This window comes from Ambystoma mexicanum, chromosome 1q (assembly GCF_040938575.1).
Source record: "Ambystoma mexicanum isolate Mex_15411 chromosome 1q, UKY_AmexF1_1, whole genome shotgun sequence".
NCBI classification, from domain to species: Eukaryota; Metazoa; Chordata; class Amphibia; order Caudata; family Ambystomatidae; genus Ambystoma; species Ambystoma mexicanum.
The window spans coordinates 20,987,316-21,011,292 of record NC_090922.1 but is presented as its reverse complement, the minus strand read 5'-3'; the positions used below and the strand labels follow the sequence as shown (position 1 = coordinate 21,011,292).

At 41.5% G+C, this 23,977-nt stretch overlaps 1 protein-coding gene across 3 annotated transcripts in view; it reads left to right on the top strand.

Moving 5' to 3' along the window:
• Positions 1–17,241, top strand: part of PEA15 (proliferation and apoptosis adaptor protein 15) — a 645,553-nt gene extending 628,312 nt beyond the window's left edge. For all 3 annotated transcript variants that reach the window (XM_069635435.1, XM_069635434.1, XM_069635436.1), the window contains one exon: positions 2,629–17,241. In XM_069635435.1, coding sequence (XP_069491536.1) covers positions 2,629–2,693 — 65 coding nt within the window. In that variant the 3' untranslated portion in view covers positions 2,694–17,241. The remainder of the gene's footprint in view (positions 1–2,628) is intronic.
• Positions 17,242–23,977: the final 6,736 nt, after the last annotated feature.

Here is a 23,977-nt window from a genome sequence, read left to right as displayed (position 1 = left end):
ATTCCGAGGTAGCCCGCCCCTGTTCTAGTGATGGTGCAGATGTGCGCCTAAACTAGGGTTCAGTGTTCTTGTGTGTGAAGTATATTCTTCCCACATCATCTCTCCTCTCGTGGTTGGGCTGTTCCCAAAGGTGATAGAGGGTTGTCTGACCCAGGCATACTTTTAAGCTAGTTATTGCCATGCAGCCTACTGCAAGGCTCCTCCATAGTGTGTTGAAATTGCTCCCGTTTGTCTCTTGTTCTTTTTGACTCATCTCACAGTTTATTTAATTCCAGGCTGAGGTCATTTGTCTTTGCTTGCCATTTCTCATTTGCAGCTTTTTGTCAATTTCCTGATTGCATATGTCAATCCTGTAGTTTCTCTAGCTTTGCATTGAACTCTTAAATTTCACAAAGTGACTTTCGAGTGATGCAATGTGGTTCCTTATCTGCTGACATTGTTTAGTTGTTCTCTTTCTTGATGTTTCCTGCCTCATTACTGTGGTATTATGTGAGTTCTCTGGTCAAGTATTTTCAACACTGCTTACTTCTCTTGTGTTTGTAGCTACATCATTGCAAGCAGGGCGTCTCAGTAGTGACATATTAGCTGCTGCTTTGGATTTTAATGTTTCAAACTGGTTTCAAGTGAGTCAAGGCATTCAAGACCCTCCTGAATCATCCATTTGTGATGTTACTTATATACACACCTGCTTGTATCTAAGTATTTAGAATCCATAGTTTCAAGAACATTCTCTCATTTATTTAGCATATTAAATGTGGGAAATTTCTGATCTTTTTGTGATTCCCCATGCGACTCTTCACTGATGAAACGAAACCTCTTTCTTGAGTAAGAGACTTTTCAGAGAGCTGGAGCCTTACCACCATTAGTTCGAATGGGAAGGAATACCAGCTCTCCTCCTTTTTGTATAGAAGCTGGACTGATTATTCTATTCCCTGAATTACCAATTGGTTGAGCTTGAATCTCGCTGGAGATCACCATGGATACAACCTCAATGTAGCACTCACTGTTTGGTGGAAAGTTTATTTTTAAAGTTCTGTGGGAGTCCTTTCATGATCATCCTGCTCCTACACAGCTATGATGGTGTTGTGTGGGGCCTGAGTATTTCAGAAATGAATTTCTACTCTGTATGCTGTTAGATCAAGTGGCAAGTGCCATTCAGACTGACATCATTTGCTCTCCTTTTTAATTTGATCTGGCAGTGAGTTTGGGTCCAGAAGCCCGGGTACACGCAAAAGCCTTCAAATAAATCTTTCATCAGTAAGAAAGGTGTCCCCTCAGGAGCCAAGACTATCACACGATGTGTGAGTCTGTGTCACCATAGTTTATTTCTAATTCAGTAACTTCAGCTTCTGTCATCTTACAATCATTTAAACGTCATTCGATCAAGCTTGTCCAATGCAGTTTAACAAGGAGGGTGTTGAGAGAAATAAAATGTTTTCACCACTTCAATGTCTAGTACCCGAGACCCTACATCTGTGAGAGCCAACAAGGTACATTATCCCTGAACTTGGATAGGTATGAAAACCCTCATCTTTAACTTCCAACTAACAGCGAAAGTGTGAACTAGTGGACAGTTTGGAATGCATCTTTTTCAGCTCATTGGTTTCATGAACTTCACCTTCAGCCAACACCATGTGGACATCCTCCTCAAAAAATCAAGTTCAGGTGGTTTGGTCCAAAATCAAAAATGGAACAAGGACCTCCCCACACTAGTCATGTTCTATGTTACTGCCTTTATTTGGATTGCAGTATAGAGTATCATCTGGAGATGATGGAGCTATCAATAGTTTTTCGGTCTATCAATCAACTTCATTTTGGGTGTCGCGTCTAGGAGATTTCCTGGCTAGTCTCATTTTTGTCTTTTAAGTTTCATCACTCTTCTTTTAAACTTGATCAGTTCTTCTGTCATTGGCAATCCCATTTCTGAAGGAGAAAACTCCTGGCTCTGACTGAACTGAGATCTTCTCTCTCTTGAAGGCGACTGTCACATGTTTCCCTTTATTGAACCTCACTTAATTTTTTCTTTGTTGTAGAGGAAGAGGTGTCACTGCTGGTATGTACTTAATCATGGGGGTGGTATAGGCCATATTCATTCTAAATCCTTCTAATTGACAGTTTTTTCTTTCACGTGTGCATGTGGCGGAGCAATGTTGTGACGATTTGCAGCTTTTACACTTTTACACTGCAGCATATTACTGATGCTCTATTTATACACAACATCCAATAGTCTCTTTCTGTGCAACTGTCGCCTACAATTTATTGCCACTTTTTGTCTCTCCCACAATTAGAAGCATGAATGTTTTTTACAATATTTTAGAATAAATTACAAATGAATACTCTTGGAATGTCATACTCTTTCAAAAAGTAACCTGAAGCTCTGACTGTACACTTTGTATGTTTGGCCAATTAACTTACTAGTAATTAAGTTCCAGACCCATATATTACTAAATAGAAACTTCTCGGAAGTACAATTGTAAGAAAACCGATTGGTTAGCCAATACTGCTAAGCATTTTCACACTTCTAACAAGCAATAGGGTAAAATCAGAATCAAAATTGTATAGTAATATTGTTGTTTGGGTGTGTACATATATATTAATGAAATCCCTTCTCTGTTTGATATCACACAGATGTTATACGACAGCCCTCAGAAGATGAAATCATCAAGCTGGCTCCACCTCCAAAGAAAGCTTGAGGAGAATAAAGGCCAAACAATGGTTGTGCAACCTGAACCGACATCATCTTCTCCAGTTCCTTGACCTCCTTGCTCCCCCTTCCTCCCATTGGACCTGCACAACCTATTTTGGAATGGAGGAACAAGCCAAGAAAGGAGTGCCATAGGATCCGGGAGTGCAGTGTTTATAATGACCACTAACAAATGTCTTAACCCCAAATGAGTGTGCTCAATTTTCTGCAGTTTGTTCAACTTTTCCTGCGCACGTGCACTGTGGCCGTGTGTTTTAAGTATTCATTTTGGACAAATCCTGTGTGATATGTGGCTACTTACTCATTGTGTTACATGTAGTTTGGATATTTCTATGCAAATGGAAATTAAACTTGTTTCCCCCCCCTTCCCTTAATCCTCCACCCAATCGCACCCCAACAGCAGTAGACTGTGGCTTTTTTAGTTTGTGAGCCTGCACAAGTGTCTGTATTTCTAAGTGGCGTCACTGACATGTTCAAAGGGAACAAAGACCATTTTAGTCAAACAGGCGATACAAACATTTTCATACAAATTCCTGGGTTCTATGGCCATATACACCTCCATAAAAACCTTAAACAGTGGCTGCTCAAAAGCCTGAGTTATAACGGTGCATGTTTCTAATGCCAAGGGTCCCCAAGATCTCATGCCTGAACGTTGCAACTGTATTTTGGGGGGCCACTTTAAACTCACTGAAAACAAGATAACTCAGGAGTGTTTACATGAGATAGTTGGGGGATAAGGCATTTGCAAGAATCAGAACAGGGCATTAATGACTGTTAAACACAAAGTGTTAAAGATTACTTTTTTTGCTCAAACGAGCACCTGCAGCCTTCTCCCAACAAGCACCACATATGCCCCAAGATTATGTTTTCTACAAAAAAGTGTTGCGACCATAGGCGCTATATTTCAAATGATGCCAGCAGTGCTTTTAGGTGCCGGACTGTAGCTACAGGAAAAAAGGATCACAAACACATTGGGTCTCATTATGAGTATGCCGGTCCGGTAACAACGGTGCCGGTAAGCTACTGGCACCGTTGTTACCGGACCGGCATACTCCGAGTTCTGCGGCAGGTCGAAAGGCACCCTCTTGCCGACCTTGACGGATGCACCGTTATTAACAGTGCCGGTGCATCCGTCCTCCCCATTCCCATTCAGTCCTATCGGACTCGAATGGAAATGGGGAGTCATTTTTCCCTGCGCCTGGCTATGAGGAATTACCCGGACCACCAGGGCTGTAATGCCTCGGTAATTCCCCATTGCCAGGCGCTGGGAAAAAAACGACCCTTGCGGCAGCTGTGCCGTTTTTACTGGCAGGGCTACCACCAGGGTCGTAATGAGGCCCTCTGATACCAAGGCAATATTAAATGGTAGAGCTAGAACACATGCGAGATATTGAGAACTGTACCCTTATATAGAAAGTAACCAATAGCATTTAGGTATAAGAACACACATGCCCTCTTACTTTCTAGCTAAGAGGGGGGCATATCTCATTCATATGTGATAAAGCTATGCTTTCTATCGCCAAGGCGGACCGAACAACATTGCACATGAACACACTCCCACTCCTTCAGTACCATTTTACTTTGTATTGTTGTGTCCTTCTTTGGCAATCATCCCATTTTCTCGACCTTATTTTCTAGATGCAAACTGTGCATTTAGAACATTTCTAACAAATTAGCCAGATCCATGTTATTGTGCAAGAAATTACTGGCTTTCTATGCTCTGCCCCATTTCTTCGTAGAAGAATTTTAGCCCCTGATCGTTGTGTTTGTGTTGTCGAGGAATTCATAGATCTCGGCGCCCTTGTTGTGTAATTCATGAGTGAAGGAAGTCTACTTTACTGTAGATTAAATAGTTTGTCTTTACGCTTGAAGTGTAAGAGTTGAAGGATTGTGCTGGTGACTTGTAAGACTGAATTGTCCTAGTTGTGTTGTCCTTAGTTTCTCTGTAGGAAATTAAATGGTGCCAGGCTTGTCTTAACGTGTGTGTATAATATGTTGCAGTGGAGAGAGCAATCTGGGCATGCTTTTAATAACTGCGCGGGTCAGGCTGTGCTTTTCTTGTGTGTCAGGAGAGGACATGTGTCCTATGATGACTGTGGGAGACCAAGACTCCACTCCAACAGAATATGTATCCTGCGGCTGTCAGAATATCTATTTTCCGTGCTTGTGAATTGAGGCTGAGCAATCTAGGAAGGTGAGATGGCACACTCATAGGAGTGCCACATGTGAACACAGTTTTGCTGATGTTCAGTGCCTCAGAGATCCTCAACTGAGTATTGTGAAGCTAGTTGCGGCTCAGATGATGTTTCCTGAAGAATAATGGAATGAAATTCCGAATGAAGTGGACCACATTAGACATGCTTGGATAGATTCTTTCCTCTAATTCTGCCAGGCTTCTGCTGCAAGTCATCTACGATCAACGGGCACACGAAAACTGATCAGAGGCAGAGGGCGGGTAAAAGCACAACCATTTGTGGATGTAAAAGTGTTCTAATGATTGAAATTGAGACACATTTGCACCCAAGTTTCTAGGGGACATTGGAACACAGGGAATCGTAGTGAAGCGGTGGAGGGTCAATAAAAACAGGAATCGCATTAGATGTGGTTTATTGCACTTTATGAAACATTCTGTGAAACGGAGGTTGACAACATCCGCATTCCAATGGGAAACCTGGCAAAGGGTACACCACGAGCTCAGTTGTTAAAGGTGAAGCATAATTGTGCTGTACAAAGGCTTACATATTTTACAAGGCTGAGCACTCTTAACGAGCTGTGCCTGAAATGTTTCTTTCTCTAGCCCAGTGGTGTCAAATGGGCCATGCTTCCCAACTACACCTTATTACCACTTCCCCTAAACCACTCATTTGCAGATAATTTTATGTCCCTTGTAAAAAGCTGGTGCAAAAACTGACTGGAGTCTGATCCGGAGCAGAAATCTGCAATGGTCGCCCACTTCTTTCCAGCAAAGCAGCAGGTTTCTGTATCTCATGAGGTTTGCTCATTGCCGTAGCAGGGAGACATGTTTGCATAACGGACGACACAGTTGAAAGAAGTTTGTGCTGGTTTCTCAATCACTAACGATGGGCGTTAATGACCGCGGCCCATAATGAAACACGGACATGCTGGTAAGATTGACATCCAAGTCAAAGACAAATGGTCAAATATAGGGACACTGAAGGTAAATGGGAAACCCTTTGGGGTGTTGATCAACCGTGCAACCTGTATCTGTGGTCAACCAAATTCAAAACAGACTGCAGTGAGTGTGATCAGACTAGCTCCATAGGCTATTTCCATTTATAAGTATCAATTGAATTTGGTAGACATTGCTTGGTTGATTTCTGAGTTGGTTTAGCTCCACCCTTTTGGACTTCTCCATGGATGGGTGTTGGGCAACTTTCATTTATTGCTGTGGGTTTACTGCTTTCTCCATTCACACATTTACGGTATTCTGAGCAAATCAATCCCCATTTTCCAGGATAGTGTGCTGTCGGAGCAGTCATGGGCCCAGGTAGGCAAAGAATGCCAAAGCAGAACGACTGGCATCCTGTGTGGAGAACCAGCTCATGCCATATCAAAAAACACATATGAAATATGGTAGTCTTAAAGATTAAGCAGCAGAAGCAGCCTTATTTCGGGTTATGGTCTTATTTGGGTATTCATGGAAGAACATTTTTGAGGTGGTGATAGTCGCTGGCTAATGATCTTTTCCCTACCTTTACCGTAGATACAAAAAAAAGTTATTTAATAGTTTGTACACCAGGACAAAAGTCAAAAAAGCAATTGGTGTAAAGTGGTTACTCAGTGGGAGGGATATAATGAAAAATATGCTCAGGATCGAGTTAGTATCTAGAAAGCCAGTTGTGCGAGTGAGCAGTCCATTCGCTATGAAACATATATTTATTTAAATTCATTAGTGTTGGTAGTTTTAATAACCATTGCAATACATTTTTTTAATGGACTGAAAAATATCCAGGATATAAACTGGCACACCGTAAAAGATCTCTGCCGACTTTCAAACCCAGCTATGTAGAAACGGTTTGCCCTCCTGCAATTAGTGTTGTCAGTGGCTGGACGTGGACGAGCCACTGACAACAGAAGGACATGGCATCTGTGACAAATGGGATGGTGTTAGCATGTGTACTTTTGTCCTTCTTTTTGCTTCCACCAAAAACGGACAGGGCCACACTGGAAAAATAGTTTGCTGTGGTTCATTCAGAGAGTTGGGAGTGAGAACGTAGTTAACTTTTTTGCCATCTGAACTTTGCCTGTAATTGGGCCATCTTTTCTTTTTAATTAATGCCTTACTCTTTCTTCATTAAGGTTTGTCAAAAGTGCGTGTGTGTGGCACCTTTCTGCTATGCCATCTTCTCCAACATTTAACATTTCAGTTCAATTTCAACTACGTTTCCCATTATATCACTGGCTCACATTAAATGTATGATGGGAGAATTCAATTACATCAGTCAAATTTCATAGGAGACGACTAGCAGCACTTTGGACTCCGGAGTACTTTGGGAGACAGGTTATCTGAAGCTTGCTTTGTGCCTTTATCACTGTTAAATTGTGTTAAATCGGTCTTGTTTGCATAACTATATATATATTTATCACAGTGAAAAGCTACTATTGCCTGTTAATGTCTGACTCCGAGGCACAATTCTCTGTGGGCCTCCCCACTTAAGATGATTAATTGGGATGACCACAAAGCGGAAAACGACCCCTTGGTTAGTTAGATGATAAAGCAAGAAGCATGTGGAATGAATATTACAGCCAAAGCAAGACATGTGTAGGTAAGGTCCTCCTAACAGGTCCTTAGATTCAATATGTGCTTTGTTCCTGTATTCCTCGCACAGTGAATGTGCTACCAAACCTGGCCCCTATGCATATGTAAGTGTTAGATACGCGCCCAAATCATGCACTTGAACTGATATGCATCATTTACGTGGGCAGAAGGCTGGGTGCAGCATATGTAAACAGCCATCCAGACATGTGAATTCAGCAGAAGCACTTCATGTGACTGGCGTGGAAGGGCTCCTTTACCTGAAATGCCTATTTATGGCTTACGCCCCTGAGTTATGTTGTGCATGTGTGCCTATGCAGGTCCCTGTGGAGAAGGCAGGGGAAAGAAAATACCCCAGGCTATCTGTCCTGTTTTCCTGGCTTTGCCACGTTCGAACAGGTAAAGAGCGAGTCTACCACTAAGCCGGTGGGGAGGGGTATTCCGGAGCAGATTCCACTGTGAATTGGATTTATGCTCAGGAATGCACGCGACACGCCTGTAGCCTACTCTTAAAGGTAGAGTTTGCATTACGGTAAAGTGCATGCCTGAAGTGCTTGATGTTTACATGCATTCACTTTCGAAATCTCCCCTAACGCAAAATGCATTGGTTTTTCCTACTTGCGTGATATGTTGGCTCGTGCAAGAAGGAACATTCTGTGTTGAATTGAGTATGTTGTCTCTTTTGATGAAACGTTAAGGTATGCAAGTAGGAAGAACGACTTTTTATGGTAGTGGAATTACTTTTTAGTAAATTGCACATTCTGCTACATGTTCACTTAACTGAAAAAATCCTCTTAAAGTTTGATGTACTTGTGCGTGATATATTCTGGGCTTGTGTTTAATGGGCATGCTTTGCATAGTGCTTCTTACTGATGTTTAGCCTGTTGCTCTGCCCTCCCAACTTTCTGGGCCGATAGGGAGAGTTTCATCCGCCAAGGATTTTGCAATTTACACTTGTGGAGAATCTGAACCTGGGTCTCCTGTTTTGACACGGGCATCCGGCCACTGCTCAGCATCTCCTACACATTTGTGAAGTAGCAGTGCAGTCATGGAGTACATATTTCACTGGCTTGTAATTCTCTTTAGTACTGATGGAAATCTCTAATTTTGGGCAGCAACAGCACAAACAGAACTAGAATACTTTGCTGCAGATGCATTGCCAAGTGATGCAGGAGTAGGATTTTTTGCCAATTGGGATTCTGTGCTTCCACTTACACATGAGAAGCAGATGTTGCCTGTGCGTCATTTAAAATATGCCTTCATCACCTTCCCATTTTGTCACAATGAAGCTGTAAATCAGAGCTAACAATAGCAGTACTCATATGGCACCAAACACTCCCTTCAGTATTTAGACACTTTGCAAAAGTGAGAAACATATATTACTACCCAATAAAAATGGTTCTCATGTTAATGATTTAGGAACAATAAAGAGCTAAGTTGACAATCTCTCATGCCTTCATTTGAAATACTGAGCTAGCTCACCAGTGATGGCGTGGCCCAATTAGTGAACAACATTGGTCAAGACTACACCAGGTAATTTATCAACTGAGCTCCAAACATAACATTGAGGTGAATAAGTGCCATTCCGGAAAAGGTTGGATGGATACAGGCTGTGTATTTCTCCCCTTTTTCTTACCCAAGTCAATGGTAATTAAATAACACCACTGCAAAATGTTCCCTAGACGTTTAGTTCTATGGCTAGTAAATAATGTGCCTACAAAATGATTTTTATATAAATAACCACCCATATACATTTTTTTTATACAATTGTATGTTATCAGTTTGGTGCCAACAATAGCACATTACTGGGCACCCGATAGAGGAAATGTGATCTAGATACATCCTAAGAGGCATAAGCATAGCTGTCTCCAAAAAAGTCACTCCTTACAAATTGGCTGATTGGGTTCCATCAACCCTCATTTACCCCCTCGCCCCTTAACTAAGATCGGGTTAGTCTGAGTTTAGAGATACTGTACTCAATTGCATAGCAGAAATATTCCCATAATCAAATTTGATTCAGGCAACTTCCTTGGTCTCTGGGAACCATGGAGAAAGAGGAAGTTGTCTTCATGGTCAGTTTGACTTGGCCAAATCACAGCTTGCAAGAAATTCAGTTTCAATGATCCCTATTGATACTCACTTTAACTTCACTTGAAACCCTTTGCTACCCCCATCTCCTCCAGCCTGTCTGCAATTTCAGCGCCTGTCTCTGAACCTGCTCGCAGCAGCCTCAGGCCTTTCTGACTTGTGATCTCAGCTCACACTGCCTTGTAGTGCTGCCAGGCACACAGATAACAGCTCCCCTCACAGAAGCCTTCAAGGACCACCAAGGCTTGGCAAAATGGCTTTATGCTTGGACACCACAGCTGCAAACGAAAGCCCAAGCAAAAAGCCGGGCAAACAGTCCTGCAAGAAGTCCTGCCTCCCAGCTCGCAGTCCATTTTAAGCCTTTCTGGGAGTCCAGCCCAGCACATAGAGATTCTGCATATTTCTATCCACCTTTCAGGCAATGTCATGTCATGTCCTTCACTCCAGCCCCTGTGTCACTCCCCAGATACAAGTGACAGGGCCTTTGGGAATATTCCATAGCCTTCTGGCACCCATCTCACCCCCTCTCGCTTTTGGCAACCTGCACGCCCATTCGACCATCTCTTCCTGTGCTTGTAAGAAAATGAAACATTCCATCCTCTTCCTGCGCTTATGAGTGAACAATACCTGTGTTTATTTCCAAGGCTTGTCTTCTTGTTACACCACGCACAGCAGTCTGTTCACCCTTTAATTTTCTGCTTTTCTGCTTTTATTTTCTGAATCTAACCCTCACAAACAAAGCTATTTTAAACAAGCAAAGATATCCATGCACATGCTGTAATGTTAATATGTTAATGCATGCAGAACCCCTACATTCAAAATTACCCCATTTCAATTCCTATTGCTACTATCACCCCCCCTTGTTTTACCCTCAATGCTGCACATTAGTATTTAACATACTAGATCACACACACGGCACATGCTGCTATACTAGCATCACCTGAAACTGGTGCACACCGTATGTTGAAATGTGTGGCACCGTTGAAATGAGTGCACTGTTGAAATGAGTGCACGCCATTTCCCTACAGTATTGAGTTTATTGGTCCAGGACTAATTGAGGTGGTGATATCAGGACAACATAGTCTATACACATACAGTAGGTTCACCTTGGAAGCCACAATGTCCCCTTCAGCATGGCCAGTACAATTATTTTCAATCACTTAGGCAAATTGATAAATACCTTTCACCTCCACTACTTTTCCGCCACTAGCATAGAGATATTTGCTACATGAAGGCACAGTTTATTTCCATCCTGTTGGTGAGGCTCAAAGCAGCTATTTCCACATTGCTTCTGAAAACGATTACTCGCTGAACTCCAGGCTGGCCAGGATCATGAAGTAGTAATGGAATCCCTATGCTTATCTTAGGACATTGTAAAACTACATTTCTAAAGAAGACTGCATACAGTAAGCATGTGCCTACAACATTCAGGCTGTACACAAACCAGTAGTTTAACACAGTCTCATACATTGAATCCTCTACACAACTACCTGCCTAAAAAGATACCATTAAGAGAGAAATCTCGGGGAGGTGAGATGACGCTCACCTGCTACCTAGTGTGGCAGAACATTAAGAAAGAATGTGTGAGCTAGCGGCAATGCCAGATAATGAAGATAAGACACTTGGCATTTCTGCAAACATCAATGGGGCTGTGTATCGCTAGGGGGAGTCCAAGCATCGGCGTGTCTGCGGATGGCCAGGAACAGAGCACCACATGGAAAGTCCATGCTCAAAAACCGTTGTGGAAGGCTGTCTCCTACAACAAGGACCACATTTGTTCAGATTTTGGACTTAGCTGACAACTTGCACTCTTCTGTTACTGTCTACAAGAGTGCAATAGTGACACATTGAGGAAGACTAGCCATCCATAGTAGCACAGTTATGTACATAAGGGAGCAGGCCTTGAAACAAGGATTCACAATATGTCCACATTAAAGAAACTATTCGGATCTCCTGAGTTTAGAATACTTGATAGTTCTGCTTCCTCATCTTAAAATTGTTGTTGTGCCTTTGTTATCAATTTGTTATTCATGGTTGGTCAAGAAATGTGTATTTAATTACCTGTTTGATCTTCATCCTATTCAATTCTAAATACATATATTTAAGATATAGTTATGATTTCTCTATGGAGGATGTTGTTGGTTTGAACAAATGTATAACTATCAGGAAAGAGGTCATAACCAAGAGCATGAGAATGAAAGACTGAAAATATATGCTTTTGGTTGGATTCCAAATGACAGGGGATATGGGAGGTAGCTAGATCCAGATGTAGGGTTGCAGAAGGTGGGTCACAAGGAAGGCGCATGTAGGTGGCAGAGGAATTAATTTACTGACAAGGCAAAAATGCCAGGAATCTGAACAAGTGGTCAGCCATTGAAAACCTGGACACTGAAAGTGGCATAAGTGGTGACAGGGTGGGCTTAAAGTTTAACCAGACAACAAACATGAAAAACAGAACGCTACAAGTAATTAACCTGTAGGTAGGCCTTGACCTGATAACCTCAACCAAGTATCTTCCTGAAACAGAACTAAGAATATTCGTATAACATCACATGGTGTGAGTTGGTAGTATAAAGAGCAACATTATGACATAATGGCATATTTTTCCAAATATATATTCTTAAGTCTACTATCCAGTTTTTGAATAAGATAAATTGCATGTGTTTCTTAAGGCTAGGCATCGTATTAGCGATGCAAACATTTGAAATGTTTTCTTCGTCCTATTGCAGCTCTTAAATACAAATTAAGCTTGGGACATCTATACTAAATAAATGTGAACAACATGAACACAATTTTTGTAGCTACAAATGAATGGAAGTTGCACAGCCAATGCATAAAACATTTCTCGATTTGTTCTAGGAATACTCATTTTGCACTAGCACTTGTTCTTACATTTTCTTGTACTTTTCTCTATCACACCACACCTGATTTTCTGTGCTTTGGTTTCTCTTAATTTGACAAGCCTTAACGTAACACTGTTTTGCGAATATCTAACTGAACACTATAACCTGTTCTTGCAGATATCTTTGAACATTTGTGTGGATTGGGAGTGCATGCACGTGCACTCCCAATCCACTTCACAATGCCTGACAGCTGGCCTTCAAAATTAGATCATACAATTCCCAGTAAATGAGTCGGAGGAACCAGCCAATGGCAAAGACCTTTTTTGAGGAAAAGCAGTTTATAAACATAAGTCAACTTAAAGTGCCTCTCATAACAAAGAGCCATCTACATCAATCTTCTAGACCCTTCCTGAATTTGACATAGGATGAAAAGCAAAATCCAGTGAATGAGACCGTCAGGAATATCCCTAGAATTGGAAGGGCACCCACACCACCATTCATGGATCGGGATAGATCACAAAAGGACGATGGAGAAACCCATTTATCATTTAAGTGATTCATGACCACATGTATGAGGATGAAACAAGGGCCTGGAAGAAGTGAAACTAAGAGGCAGGTGTGGAACGGTGATCAGAAGAGTATATGAACATTACGTTAGAAGTTTAACAGTCAGTGCAGCCCAACATCGCTTGGAAAATACAAGGTATGGTTTTTTGAGTAGGCCTTTCTACTCATTTGTGCAATTATAATACTTCCTAAAGAGCCATACCCTCGTGCCGCGAGCCCCGTTCCCCCAGACGTATCATTGCACATTGGTGGCATAATGAATTTTGCACAATATTGCCTGAAGAAAGCACAGTTGGGTGGGGGGTGGAGGGGTGGTGTGCATGTAAAATATAATATATCCGTCTCAAATCCTGGCAAGCATTACTCAGACTTTCATCCAACTAATGCCAACAAAAGGAGTATGATTGACTTAAATAATAGCAACCCCTATAATACTATATTTTTGCTGGGATTGTTGCAAATTCATCTACCACAATCACCCATCTTCAGGGAGGCACATGGCTGTGAAATAGATTTTAAGTGGAAAAATGTCTGATGATGGTTTCAGAATTCAACAAAGGTAGCAGGCGCCCCTCTCTCGGAAGAACAAGGCATGATAACCTGTTCAGTGGTTGTTAACCACATTGAGAGTTCGCAGCCATCTGCTTTTTGCTCACTGTACCTTTCTCAGATGGGAAATATCCATTTGCATATCAGTCTTTGTCCCACCCACATGGGCAGTCCAGCACCGAAATGCTATGGCAATTCCTCTCTGAACAAGAGTACCAACAGCAACCCCATACACGTGTTTCAGCCTTGTTGGGCATCATCAGTGAGGTAAAGCCGAGCCTCTCTAAGCACAGTGAGCTTGGTTTCTGAATAAATACATTTTACCCACGACATGTAGACGTCAAATATTGCAAGTCTCATAACTGAAAGCTGTTTTACCGGTTCATTGTTATTCCAATTAGCAGATATAATAGATCTACAACAGATCACTTTTATCTCTTAACACGTAGGACATACTACGAATCCCGCAGCCAAAGCGTGTAGGGCAAACACCATCTTCATTCGAATGCATTACATGGATGTGCACAATCACAATATTAAGGCGATTTCGGAAAAGCCCACTCCTTTAGATAGCATAGCAAATTTGACGCTGCAGCTTACTGACCATTTTTTTTTGTTTTTTTGCGCTCTCTGGAATCGCAAGCATCCTATGCGTCTTTGATTTTCACTTCTCCTTCCAACTTTACAATTTTCTCATCTCCCTCTAAGACCCCTCAATGACCTGACCGTGTTAACTGTGTCTGTGTGTGTGTCTGTACGTACGTGTACATATATATTAATATATGTATATTAAATATATTATTGAGTGTTTCCTATTGCTGTTTAGTGTTAATTTATTACCATGCAAAAGCAGGAATTGTGATGGAGGATTGTGTTGTTTCTATTTTCAATTCACAGTCTATTCGATGGAAAACTATTTTCTAAGTATTAAAAAAAGAAAATTATATATTTAAAAACGAATGTATTTTAGATGGATGGGATTTTGGTAAAGATTACATTGATTACCCTGACGTTTGTTTGTACCATGTTAGTGATCAATCACTGAGGACTGCCAGGATTTGAAGAAAATGCATCCCAGTACCACGTGGTCCTCATTCACCACATACCCATCAGTTGTATTGTAACCTGCCTTAGGACCTGCTCATATTAAATTATCATCTCTGGTCCCCAACGTGCACTCTTGAATCTGCCTTATGTATAAGCATCTGGACAACTCATCTCTGCATCCATACTGGATGGTCACATTTCAATGATAGCTCCCACATGAAGGTAACCCTTGATTGATGCTGTATTGTGTTGAAGTGAGAAACATTGGTGTTAAATGGGTTGGCTTTACTGACCGTTGCACCTCCCCAAGGTTTCCACAGCCGGCATTGTCAATCTGTTTCAGAAAATGAATACTCACATTTCAAAGTTGATGTTTCGTTTGGCATTGTAACAGAAAGACAAGACACCACATTCAATAGACCTCTATCATGAGGCCCTTTAAACTAGTGCCACTGGCCATGTTCTTTCGATATTCCTAGGACTTGACTGATAGATGCACACTCAAAGTCCAGAACGCCAGCGTCAAATCCCCTCCATGTTTTCACATGAGGGGATGCCACAAAAAATACTTATGAAAACCGGTGGGAATAATTTAAATTGTCCTTGATTATACTGAAAGCTAGGTGGGGTTGTGGTTTTTGAAGCACGGATTTAGATACCCCTGACTTACATTGTTAAAATAAAAGTCAATTAAAGGTAAATCTTGAAAGTTCTGGGCGTCCTCAATGTTTATACAGCAACTTATAAGGCATATTTCCACTTGCAATGAGGCAATTCAAATAGTTAAGGTTGTAAGAATCACTACAGGCTAGGCAGTAAGGCCCTTATGATCCATGCGCTCTCTTAACTGGAAGGCCATGTTTCGGTAAAGTTACCCATGTTCACTGGTTTCTTATTATTTAAATTCCCTGCACCGGGTCAGCATCATTATCTGACACTATATGGTATATCTGTTCATTAATATGAGGTTGTGCTGTCGAGACTAGCTCTTTGTCGAACATGTATTCACCCATATGCATAAAAAAGAAAAGCTAAAAGAAAAACTCTATGGTGGTAGCGGATGACAGCCGAAAAGTCTATATGGTAATCTAAATATTGTTACAGCACAATCTGCCCATGTGATTTGGAGTAAGTAAGTGCCCTCTTCCATCGATCATCTACAGAAAATCTCAGTAACTCTGGAGACGACAACACGCGAGACACGGCAATTGTAAAAACAAGCCCCTGCCCTCTAAATGCATCGGATCCTGTGGTTGTCAACAGTACATTTCTCTTTTATCCCAAACATGGAGGTCCTGCACACCTGCTGTGTTTCCTTCGCTAATTGCAATCTTTGAAAGTGGGTTATGATCATCTCAGTCCATCCATTTCCCTAATTCACAATAGGCCAAGCACTCAGAGCTTGTCACCCTCCTGGGAAGCTACCCACTGGTCTAAGAAGTTCCATTCTTCTGGAAAACATAAAGCCACCCTGGTGCAGGCATAAGGAGCAAGGAGTTTATATGCACCCCTAACAGGAGACAGATACCACTTTGAAATATAAACAGGTGTTTCTCAGAATGAAAGGCACAAAAGCCAAGATCAAGTCGGGTCCACTGCTCGTCCATTGTGTAGGCGGCCTGTCTTTAAAATGAAAGATGCCTGATCCAATTTCCCCTTGCTTGTTTGCTGAGCCTGTAGCTCACTAATTCATGTGCTGACAAAACCGCTAATATGTTTCAGGATTTTCCCTTTTATTTAATTTTTTTTTTTATAAAGGTTTCTTTTTGTTCTCTACTGGCTACCAATTCCATGCTAGTTTCATTTTCTGTACCAATAAAACGTGATTTTTCTTTATTATGTGCTAGGCGCACCAGGCCATGCTCTAATTTTTGTCCTGAATGAGAACTCTACCACTGGTAGTTTGAGGGCAAGAGTTCCTTCCCCTGCCTTTTCCTTTACAAACATGGGTAACCTGGCAGTGTAATGCATTTGGTTCCAGGTAATAAACAACTGCTACAAGTCCTAGAATGCAGACAGTTGGAAATCAATGTCCGGGTCCCGACATACGGTGCCTGTCCAAAAATGAGTCCTACAATTACCTGATTTCTTCTCTCGTATCACAAGATCATTTAAAGCACCCTACTGTGATCAACAAATTAAGCAGTCTAGAACAAACGGAATAATTTCAGGATTGTAATGCTCTGTTTCACCTTTAACAACTTTCAGGTGCAAACCCCCTTTTCCAAACATGAAGGGTAGGTCATAGTTAGCTGTTCCCTTTTCAAATTCTTAAAATGACATCAAAACGGGCACACCTATAGCCCATTGAATTGCAAATGTGTAAACCATATGCCAAAAACGAAATTAAACCAAACTCAGCAAATAAACAACTCATGCTCACATGAATGCAGACTGAGGTCAGGAGAGGTATTTGAGGACTATACATGTGGGGGTAAATGTGAAGTATTGTTGGTGACTTATTTGCACTGATATTTGTATTGTAACTCTTCCATCAAAGTTCATGTTTGCGAAAGTCTCTTTATAAAAAAAGTGAAATGAATTAAAAAAACTAAAACTGTCTAAGCTAAGTGAGATACCTATGCTTTGCTTTTTCCATGCAACCCGAATAAAAAAATACATTATTGTGCTAATGATTAAATAAAAGTGAATTGTATTGAATATAACTGGCCAATTATTTGTCTGGCTGTTTTACCCAACTTGCATTATTAAACAATATGTATCAGGTGAATAATGTAACTTTATATTCAGGACAAATCAATGGTCTCCCCACAATATAAATTGAAGGTGTGCCACTGACATCCTTCTTCGGCCAACACACACAGGTGCTGGAGAAGGTGCTCGATAAAGCCCCATCCGGCCTCAGAAGATCACTCGCCTTCCTGCCGCCAGAACACCCCACAATCTCTTGTGCCTGGTGGCTCAGATGTTCCCAGTGGACAAGAGGACACACCTGATCTGACACTTATCAGCAAACTCATAAAAAATGTAATGCACAACTGAACTCCTCTTTTGACCCACATGACCAATGAAGGTGATAGAGCAGGGTCAGAACTCATCATCCAGCCAAAACCAGAAGATTGTTTGCTCTCGACTACACCCCCAAATCATTCATGCCTTCTAGTGTTCCATTGTACAATTGCACTGTAGTGCCTTCCTCTTCATTCAATCCATAGGGCTGCCGCACAAGTGTAGCCCGGTGAAAGGTAGTAGTTAGATGATAAAACATATTACTGTTTGCCATTTTCACTCTTGCCCAAGCCTTGCCCATCATCATAGCATTAGCAAATGTATTTACTGAAGACGCCCATCCTCAATTTTATCTATATTGTGTGACATCCCTGTCAGGGATCCAATAACCAGACAATAGTGAGACAGTAGGTTTAACTTGATTAAGTAATCTGCTCTGTGTGGGACAAAATAAGAAAAGCGACTGGTACAAACTTCAACTAAACTGCCTGGATGGTTCTCGGGGTTACAGCTGATTAAATTATCTGAATGGGTCCGATCTTTATAACTGATAGATCAGCAAAGAATATCAAGGCTTAGTACCACCAAAAATTGAATCCGCCAGTCACGAAGTCAAAGTTATGAATATAACTTTATTCTGTACATATTCAAATATCAAAGCAGCTATCTGGCTCTCAAGCGCCTCGCAGTGTGTACCAGCAGACACTGTGAGGGGAGTGAGTACTGGTCATCACAAAGCATGCAATATTTATACACAGTCGTGGCCATAACCTGGCCCTTCTCCAAACTAATAAGTTACACATTTGGGTTTGTATCCAGTTCACATAACAAATATAACAATATTAGTATACACTTTTGACATGTTGTCCTATCCTTGAAGATTCAATGGTGATGTTGGTTCTCGAGCTTAGGTTGATCCTAGTTTCAAGAAACAAATTCAATAGTTTATTGCTAAAGCACATAGGTTTAGTTTGTCTACCATTCAGTTCTGATGTTTGTATATGGCTGATGCTATTGATGCAGACAACACTTTGAATTGAGGTTCACTGTGGCTCCAAGGTTCCTTAAACATACTGGCAAACTTTGTTGTATTCAGCTGTGTAGTTCTTTCCTTGTTTCTTGAGCTTAAGGATAAGTCCTGTTCCAAGAGATGCACAAAGGATTTCTTCCAAAACTCACAGCATTAGTTACTTTGCATTGTATGTCACTGTTTGAGGGAGGATGAGTCTGTAGACATAGATAACACTTTGAATGAGAGTTCATTCTGACTACAAGGTCTCTTTGCACAGAACAAATAGTCTACTCTTGGCAGCTCTAGTGTTGACATAGGCTCAAAGGTCAGTCTGTTCTGACAGCTGAAAACATGGTTAATCATTTCTGAACAGAGAGCAAGAGTCGGAATAACAATGGTAGATGTTTTCCAAAATGGCGGCAAAGTCAATTCTGTCTAGATCTAGTTAAGCATAGGTTTTTAATACAAATGCGAAATGGCTTAGGCCAATGTTTATAATCAGGCAGTATTTACGCGACTATAGTTTAACAAAACCTCCTTTTGGCCTAAGCCAAGAGCATAATTCAAACTTTCTGACCATACGATGACCAAGACCATGTATCATAATCAGAACACTCTGAGTTGCTGGATTCAAAAACATCAATTGCCATTAACTCTTTAATAGTCCTGCATTACTAAGGCATTGGTTGCTTTTTCAGGCATTTGTACCTTAGGTCGTAGTGTACCTACTGCTTTTGCTCAACATCCTCCTATCATGAAACATATGACAAGGAGGCATTGTACACAACAACAACAGAACAGGAGAATACCAAGAATCACCATTAAGACTGCAAAGATCTTCCAACCCCATGATCGTAAAAGGTCCCAGAACCAAGTACTAAGATTCCAGTTTCCCTCTGGGACATGTACTTCAGTACTCAAGGTATGTAGATTTTAAATTACCTTGAATATGGTAGGGGAGGAGTCGGGTACAAAAACACAGCATGTGGATCCTACCATTATTCATACCCCACCACGCTCAGCTAGAATGACGTCTAACACCATTCTATTTTGAAGGGCTACTAACCTAATCGCCTTTTGCTCTAGCGTCATGTTGTACAAAATATTGGTGGTCCTATTGATGGTTTTCTCCAGTACCCTTGCAAGTCTTCTAATATCCTCGGAATTCATTATTTGTCCCCAAAATGGCACAAAGGATTTTGCTACATCACCCAAGACTAGTGAAGGAGTATCTCCATTCTCACCCCGCATTGGACGAGCTGTAGAAACTTCAAAGGTGGTAGCAAAATATACTCCTGGCAATAAAATACCCAAGTAACAAGTACCCTGCCAATCTCTAGGTAACCAAGGATAAGCTTCATCGCCACAGACAAAATAAACAGGATCTCCTACATACAAGGGTCTATCCTCACTGGTGAAATTTGCAATGGAAGTACAACCCTCAAATGTACCCATTGGCTGAGAACCCTTTCTCTGTATGCAGAATGGGACCGTTTCTGGACTATGGTTGATCGTATAAGAGGGAGGCGTGGCATCCCGGTTGCCTACGGGAGCCATTTTGAAAGAGATCAATGATTGAAAAGGTCTAAAAGGTCTATCAGAAGGCCTAATAGAAGCAATATTGAACTTATTCCTATTTGTAAAGAGAGAACATCCTAAAGGTGTTAAGACTCACTTTTCAAATTAATTGAGATTAGTTCCATCAAAATTCCCAGTAATACTATTGTTGCAACGACCAAAGAATAGTGTTCTAAGTGAAGCATAGCAGACAGTGGTTAAAGGAAGAGGGTGAATATACCAGCCCATCCCCTTTTCCCTGTGTTGTGGCAAGTGTGAACACACCCAGCAATTTGTTCTGTTCAGAATCGCATGGGTCGCACTCATGATCATTAGGAGAGTATTATTATGATACCCCTGTCTATGTTGAGAGTCTCGAGGAGGAAGAGTGTGCAGATGCACTAAGGGTGGAGACACAGTAGAGATATTTGTAATTGGTAATAAATTATCTAGCAGATGCACTTCTTCAAGATACCAGAACCCAAGCGCAATTATAATTACAAAAAGGACTAGTACTGTGATAAAAAAACAATGGGTCCTCAGGGACCATGATCTCTGATGAACAGATTCTCTGTCAGCCACAAGACCGGTAGCTTGTTCCGCATGAGTAGATTTAGGAAAGGATATTGTTTCTCTTCTGTTTAGAAGCCTCTCCGTCAGGCTCTTTTAGTTCATCCGTTGGTGGCCTCTGACCACGTTGGCCTATCTTGCTTGAAGGTAGCTTTGCCGGTCCCTGCCTCTTATTTATGTTTCAGTGGAAGAGTGACAAGGGACTGGCTCAACGATCATTCCTTATGGGCACAGCCAATGCTGTGCTGTAAGTCTGGTGCCTCAGACGCAGATCGTACCTCAAGACTCCAGGTACAGCGTGATCTGCGAACAGAGTGTCGTCGCTTCCTGAAGGAAGTGATGAAGCAGAAGCAAGATTGCTTACCATTGCAGAAAGATCTGAAGAAGAACTTGAAGGCAAAGCGGCAGTCTCCCCATGCCCCAGAGGCTCAGGAAGGATTTCCAGGACACCCTTGGTGTCGGTTAGAACAGATTTGTGATGCGGAACAGAGTGAACAATTTCCTTCTCTTCTCCTTTGTCGCTAGGCAGAGGAAAAGGTATCTTCTTGATGTGGGTTGCGTGAATCCTAGTGTCATTTTCCCTCTACTCGTACAGCGGTCTTTGTGGCCAATAGGACTTGTAACGGTCCTTTCCAGCGATGTGCGAGACAGGATGTTCTTTCAAATGACTTAGTGAGCACCCAGTCACCGGGTCGAAGTCGATGACCTGGCCCCTCGTATTTTACTGGGAGGGCTTCTCGCACCTGTTAATAAATCAAATACAAGTTTTGAGTTAACTTGTCACAGTACTCAGAAAAAGGTACATTTTTGGCATCTTTCAGTATTTTGGGCTCTGGTATCCTCAAAAGTCACAGAAGGGAGGCCTAAACTACCCCTGTTGGTGTTCCTTTTCCAATATTATGCTGTAGGCATATCATGCAATTTTGGACAAAAGGCTCAGCAATCTTTGGAATTTTTACATTAACCCATCCAGGTTCTAATAGTTTACAAATCTTTTTGCCACATATATGAGTTGGACCATGAGCCATTGTCACCATAGCAGTAACATAAGCATTGGACAGCATCCACTTCTGTTTCTCAATGTCTACCCAACAACCCTCATCATTTAAACTTGCTAGACCCTCAGCCCACTGTTTAATTTCATCTCGAGTAGTGTCAGCCTGAATTTCTTTTATGCAACCAATCCCTTCATCTATCACACAAGTGTTAGTGACCCCTTTTGTAGGGTCCAGAACATACATTTTAGAATGTAAATCAATGGCAGTTTGTTTGGCTATTCTGTCAGCAAAAGTGTTTCCTTTCCCCACATCATCTATTACTTTCTGGTGTGCTGTGCACTTCATTATTGCTAACTGTTTAGGAAGCGCAAGTGCTGAGAGTAGCCGAACTATCAAGGTGCAATGTTGTATCTTAGTTCCATGCGAGGTCAAGAAACCTCTTTCTGCCCATAATCTAACGAAGTTGTGAACCACCCCAAAGGCATACTGACTGTCTTTAAATATATTCACACTAAGCCCTTCGGAAAGTTCACAAGCTTGAGTCAATGCAATAATCTCTGCGGCCTGCGCGGAGTTATGCAGAATTCTTTTGGTTTCCACAATAATGCTTAATGTAGTGATGGCATAAGCAGCAATGGAAGTACCATCCGGAAGTTTGAAGCAGGAGCCATCGCAAAACAGCTCCCCTTGTAGATCTTTTAATGGTGTTTCAATTCTGCCTTTAGTCTCTTATTCTGTGGTATAGCGGCAGTCATGTGACATCTTGTCACTGCAAGCAATTTCTTGTAGAAGAGGCAATAGTACGGCCGGATTTAATGGGCAACATCTCTTAATTTGGATATGCGGTGCGAATAGAATCAGCTTGTACCTTGTTAATCGTGCTGATGTGAGATGGTGCATTTGCGATCTGTTTAATAGAATGTCTACAGAGTGAGGTAGCATCACGGTTAGGGGGGCACTCACTTTGTTCTATAGATGCAGCGGCAGTAGCAACAGCTCTCAAACATCTCGGCAAAGCGCATGCAACAGGATCAAGCGTGGAGGAAAAATAACTGCAACAACATAGCCAAAACGCAGCCATCACATTCATGCACATACAACACAAAGGCCTTTTCATAATTTGGTGTGCCCAAAACCAGTGCTGAACACAACGCAGCCTTGAGCAGATCAAAAGCATTCTGGCAATCCAAGTTCCACGGTAAAGGCAAAGGAATGCCCTTCTTTGTCAATGCCAACATTGGTTTTATCATTACTGACAAATTAGGGCTCCACAGTCTACAGTACGAAGCCATGCCTATCAAAGCTCTGACTCCCTTATGTGTATTTGGGACAGACATGCTAGAGATGCTTTGTATCCGTTCAGGTGTCAATCTTCTTCCCTCCTTCAACAGGAGGTCGCCTAAATAGGCAATTGACAATATTGAAATCTTTTTAGTGAAGCCTTATGCCCATGTTCTGCAAGATGAGTAATCAACAACAAAGTGCCCTCCTTGCAAGCAACTTCAGAATCCACAGCTAAAAGTAGATCGTCCACATACTGTAACAACGTGCAAGTAGAAGGTAACTCAAGTCTATCAAGCTGTTCCTTCAATGCTCTACTATAGATGCTTGGACTCTCAGTGTACCATTGTGGCACACAAGTAAATGTAAATGAGCGTCCCCCTAGGGTTAACGCAAACAAATATCTACTGTCAACATGTACAGGAATACTAAAGAAAGCATTCTTTAAATACACAACACTAAAATGAGTAGCTGAAGCTGGAATCATTGTCAATATTGTAGTCATATCAGGTACAATCGGAAACTGTTGGGCAACAACCTTGTTGATGGTGTGCACGTCAATAATTAAAAGGAAAGGAATCGCATTATCCCCTTTCTTATACACAGGCAAAAATCGGACTATTACACACACTCCCTGCAATTTCCTCAATCACACCAATGTGTACAAGATCAGAGACAATACTCTTCAAAGCCTGCTCACCTTCAACCGAAATCTTATATTGCGGAATACATGGTAGTTTAACACCTGGTTTCAACACAATTTTAACTGGTTCAATTTGCAAAATGCCAATGTCATTGTCATTAACTGCCCATAGACATGTCGGAACCTTATCTAATTCATATGGTAAAGGTCTAGACAAAAAACTATGAGACAGAAGTTTGTTGAGGCGAAATCGTTGAATGCACTCAATCCGGAGAACAGTAAATTACGGCATTCAATTCTTTCAACAAATTTAACCCCAACAAATTTTCACCACAAACTGTCGTCAAAAGAATTGGACACAAATCAGTAAA